The sequence below is a fragment of the Sprattus sprattus genome (genome assembly GCF_963457725.1).
Source record: "Sprattus sprattus genome assembly, chromosome: 21".
NCBI lineage: Eukaryota > Metazoa > Chordata > Actinopteri > Clupeiformes > Clupeidae > Sprattus > Sprattus sprattus.
In genome coordinates this window covers 2,896,342-2,900,435 of record NC_137919.1, presented here as the reverse complement: position 1 = coordinate 2,900,435, position 4,094 = coordinate 2,896,342, and the positions used below count along the sequence as shown (strand labels likewise).

The window sequence follows — 4,094 nt, the reverse complement described above, 5'->3', positions numbered from 1 at the left end:
TAAACCACCAGCAAAAACGACACAGAGATTGGAACTAATTTCAGTATATCAATCGAGGGCATTTACAGTATATTGACATGGCGAGAGACAAAGAAAGAGCATCCATAATGTTCCACTATAACACAAGGCCCTCGCACACACTTAACAGGAATAATATTAGATGAAACAAGAAGCTCTGAAAATGTTCACTTGATTATAAAAATACTTCTATATTCCTCTTCAAAATATCTAAAATGTACAGTGTTGTAATTTTTTTATTCACCTTTTATTTTGGCAAGTCATGCGTCAACCTTGATCATAATATCCTTAATAATAGTGTATTTTTTAAATTTGTATATATATAAGATAATAATAATAATTATGACAACAAGGATAATAATAATTCAGTAACATTTTAATGAAAGGAGCTGGGCATATGTCCCTATGAGCTATGCATACTGCATTCAATAAAACCATCAGTCTACTGATTAGAACCGCATCTAATGACAGCTATTTAATGTCACATTCCTTGGTAATCACTCAAAGCTACACTCAAACTACCCTGAACCATGTCTCTTGGATATCATTCACCAAACTGGGTCTGCTCAGTGAGCTGAAAACGTCGGCAGACTAAAGCGTCCATTTTGTTGTTTTTGTAGGAAAAAGAAAAACAGAACTGGGGCTTACAGTAGCTACCCTTGGGTTTCTCACAGTGTTTGTTTGAGTGTGTGTGTATGTGTGTGTGTGAATGTGTGTGTATGTGTGTGTGTGTGAATGTGTGTGTGTGTGTGTGTGTTAGTGTGTGTGATATCTGACTCCGCCTCACTGCAAAAAATCCTGAAGTAAAGTCTCTGCTGTCGTGGAGCTCAGCTGAGGGGATTGTCTTGCGATAGCGATCTCAATCTTTGCTATTTCTTTCATCAGTAACTCCAGCGTTTCACGTCTGAGAGTAAGCACTGCAAACTGAAGACACTCCCGTCATGAGGTATCACACACATGAGCTCCTTTGGTTAAAATGTGACAGGTCACTCCGTCATGAGGTATCACACACATGAGCTCCTTTGGTTAAAATTTTACAGGTCATTCAGTCTCACCCCAGTTGAAAGGCGTCTATCATATGAGTTCTATAAAACATGATTGTGGCCCCACCCCCCCCCCCCCCCCCCCCAGCCCTTAACACCCTCACAAGCATCATAAACCCACAGACACACACACCAACTGCACACACCTGCACCAACGTGAACATCAAAGCTCTGCTGAGGAGGGTGTTAAGGGTTTGGGGCTTGCAGAGAGAACGTAGCTCTTACAGTGGGGCTCTTCAAAAGAGGTGTTACCAGTACTTCTTCTGGCACGTAACATAGAAAAGAAGAAGGGAAGAAGAGAGGAGAGGAGAGGAGAGGAGGGAGGGAGGGATGAGGGAGGGAGGTAGAGAGGATGATCTTGTGTGATGGAGGCAGAAGGGGTCTTGAGTGTCCATGAATCCAGGGAGGTGTTTTTACCTGGGAGCAGAAAAGAGAAATCATGCATTACTCTGGGTTACTGTGAGAACACACACACAAACGCACGTGCGTGCACACACACGCAAACGCACACACAAAGAAAACACACACACACACACACACACACACACACACAACCCACACGCACACAAACTTCCCAAGTAATAACTTTTATTTTAACTAGCAATAGAAATAACTGTAAATCGTATTGCGCAAACATCGCTCTAAGCTCTTTCAAAATCTTTTCACATCAAATATTACAAAAAGGCTCACAAACTCACATAAATCATGAAAACACACAGACACATACATATACACACACACGCACACACTCAAATACAAACACAAACACTCTCACACACAGACACACACACACATCTAAGCACCCACCAGTGGTCCACTGTAGGGGTAGAGAGGTCTGGAACCCCCCTGGTTGGACTGCAGAAGCCGCACGACACTCCATCAAGGCCTGTCCTAGCCACCATCACACAAAAGGAACCTGTGACACACACACACACACACACACACACACACACACACACACACACACACACACACACACACACACACACACCACCATCACCAAGACAACACAAGATATTGTTAGTGTTAAGATAACTTGTGTGTGTTGTTTTTCTTTATGCTATCTTAATGCTTAATGCCATAGCTATCTGACCAGAACTGGACTGACCAAACATGTGAATGTGTTTGTAAATGGCATTAATAAAACATGAGTATTGACAAGAGGTCCTAACACAGAGCCTTATAACAAGGCTTTATGCTGGTAGTCAGCCAGTCAGTCAGACAGACAGACAGTCAGTCAGTCAGTGAGTCAGACAGACAGTCAGACAGACAGACAGCCAGTCAGTCAGTCAGACAGACAGAGTCAGTGAGTCAGACAGCCAATCTGTGAGTCAGTCAGACAGACAGCCAGTCAGGCAGTCAGTCACTCAGCCAGTCACAGTCAGTCAGTCAGTAAGTCAGTCAGTCAGACATTTAATTGATCCCGGAGGAAATTAAGTCCGGTCAGTATTTAACCACACTTTTCAGCTTTCCAGACCCAGTCCAGTCTGCAGCCCAGGGAAGACTTCACACACAACTATTAGTTTTAGCTGCGCTCCAATTCGAGAAGCCAGGCAAAATATGCAAGCGCAAATCAAAACGGACATGTCGTCTCGGCCAGCTCTCAAACTGCTTGCTTGATCACTCGCTCGGCTACTGGCTTTTCCCAAGCCTGGGAGAATTTCCTGTTTTATACCCCCCCCCCAATCCCAATCCCTCTGCACTCATAACATGACTGCCCCCCCCCCACAAACTCCAATTGTTCTCCCTCTGCACTCATAACATGACCCCCCCCCCCACACACTCTTCTCCCTCTATACCCATACCACGACCCCCCCCCCCTTCTTTCCACACACTCCTCCACTCTGCCTCCTCCTCCTCTTCCTCCTCCATTCCTCTTCCCACCATCCCTCTCTCTCTTTCTCTCCCTCTCTCTCTCTTCCCACCATCCCTCCATCCCTGATCCTCTTGTTCCCACTGTCGGAGCTCTGGGAGAGGTCAACCCCTTCGTCCGCAGCCGGAACCAGCCGGAACCAGGCCCTGGCAGATGTGCTGCTAAAAATACAACAAGCCCCCCCCTACCCCCAGGCAGATCTGACATGGGGGACCAGCTTCTGCTTTCCCGGGTGCAGCTAAAAAAGCTGTAAATAAGCCACAAAGACAAACAAATAAACAAAACAAATAAACAAATAAACAAATAAATCAACAAACACAGAGGAAACGGTAACCATTTTCAAATGCGAGTGTTTTCGAAAGAGTCTTTTCTTCGCACAGAGTGCCACGTTCTTGGGCCTTGACACAAAGTGGAATCTCCTGAGCGGTTCTACTTGGAAAGGTCTGATGATCAGTCTCTGAGGAACCATACTCAAGGTTCAGTGAGATGTATGGGAACCTTATGCCCTTTCAGAAGGGTTCTATGGGGAACCTTTTTTACATGGCTATGACACAACTGCTGGGAGATGGTGCTAGCTGTGGCATGGGTTTCAGGAACTCAAACAGAATTGGAAACATTTACATTTACATTGTCATTTAGCAGACGCTTTTGTCCAAAGCGACGTACAAGGGAGAGAACAGTCAAGCTAATAAAACCTGGTAAACAATAAATACTGCTTTTTTTTTCAAGAAAAAGAAGTGCGGGACTGTCACTGCTTAAGTGCAAGTTAAGCCAAGGTGCCAGTTAGGAAGGGAGGTGCTCTCTGAAGAGTTGGGTCTTCAACAGCTTCTTGAAGGTAGAGAGGGACGCCCCTCTGGTAGTGCTAGGCAGTTTGTTCCACACTACACTACACTGCCTCAAAAGGCCGACATAACTGTGTCATGAACATGTTATGGCTGATGCCCTGTCCTGTAATTAGCCATCATGATGACAGCTGATGTCCAATGATTTGACTGTGTCATGCTAACATCATCTCTAATTGCTAATCTCTAAACAGATCTCACAACTTTACACGCCATGACAACAGTCATGAGCGTTACCATGACTATAGCCATAATGGTGGCATGCCACTGACATACTACATCACGGGGCACAGGACAGGAGCGTATTGGCTACTTGTT

The 4,094-nt window shown here is 45.0% G+C and overlaps 1 protein-coding gene across 2 annotated transcripts in view; it reads right to left on the bottom strand.

Annotated features, from left to right (window-relative positions):
* Positions 1 to 1,173: 1,173 nt before the first annotated feature.
* The window catches only part of LOC308382180 (RNA-binding protein with multiple splicing-like), a 42,032-nt gene continuing 39,111 nt past the window's right edge, over positions 1,174 to 4,094 (bottom strand). For both annotated transcript variants that reach the window (XM_080859866.1, XM_080859867.1), the window contains 2 exons: positions 1,869 to 1,977; positions 1,174 to 1,478 (listed from right to left, as the gene is read on the bottom strand). Coding sequence is in view for 1 of the 2 variants with exons in the window: in XM_080859867.1 (XP_080715993.1) it covers positions 1,953 to 1,977 (25 nt within the window). In the remaining variant the exon portion in view is untranslated. The remainder of the gene's footprint in view (positions 1,479 to 1,868; positions 1,978 to 4,094) is intronic.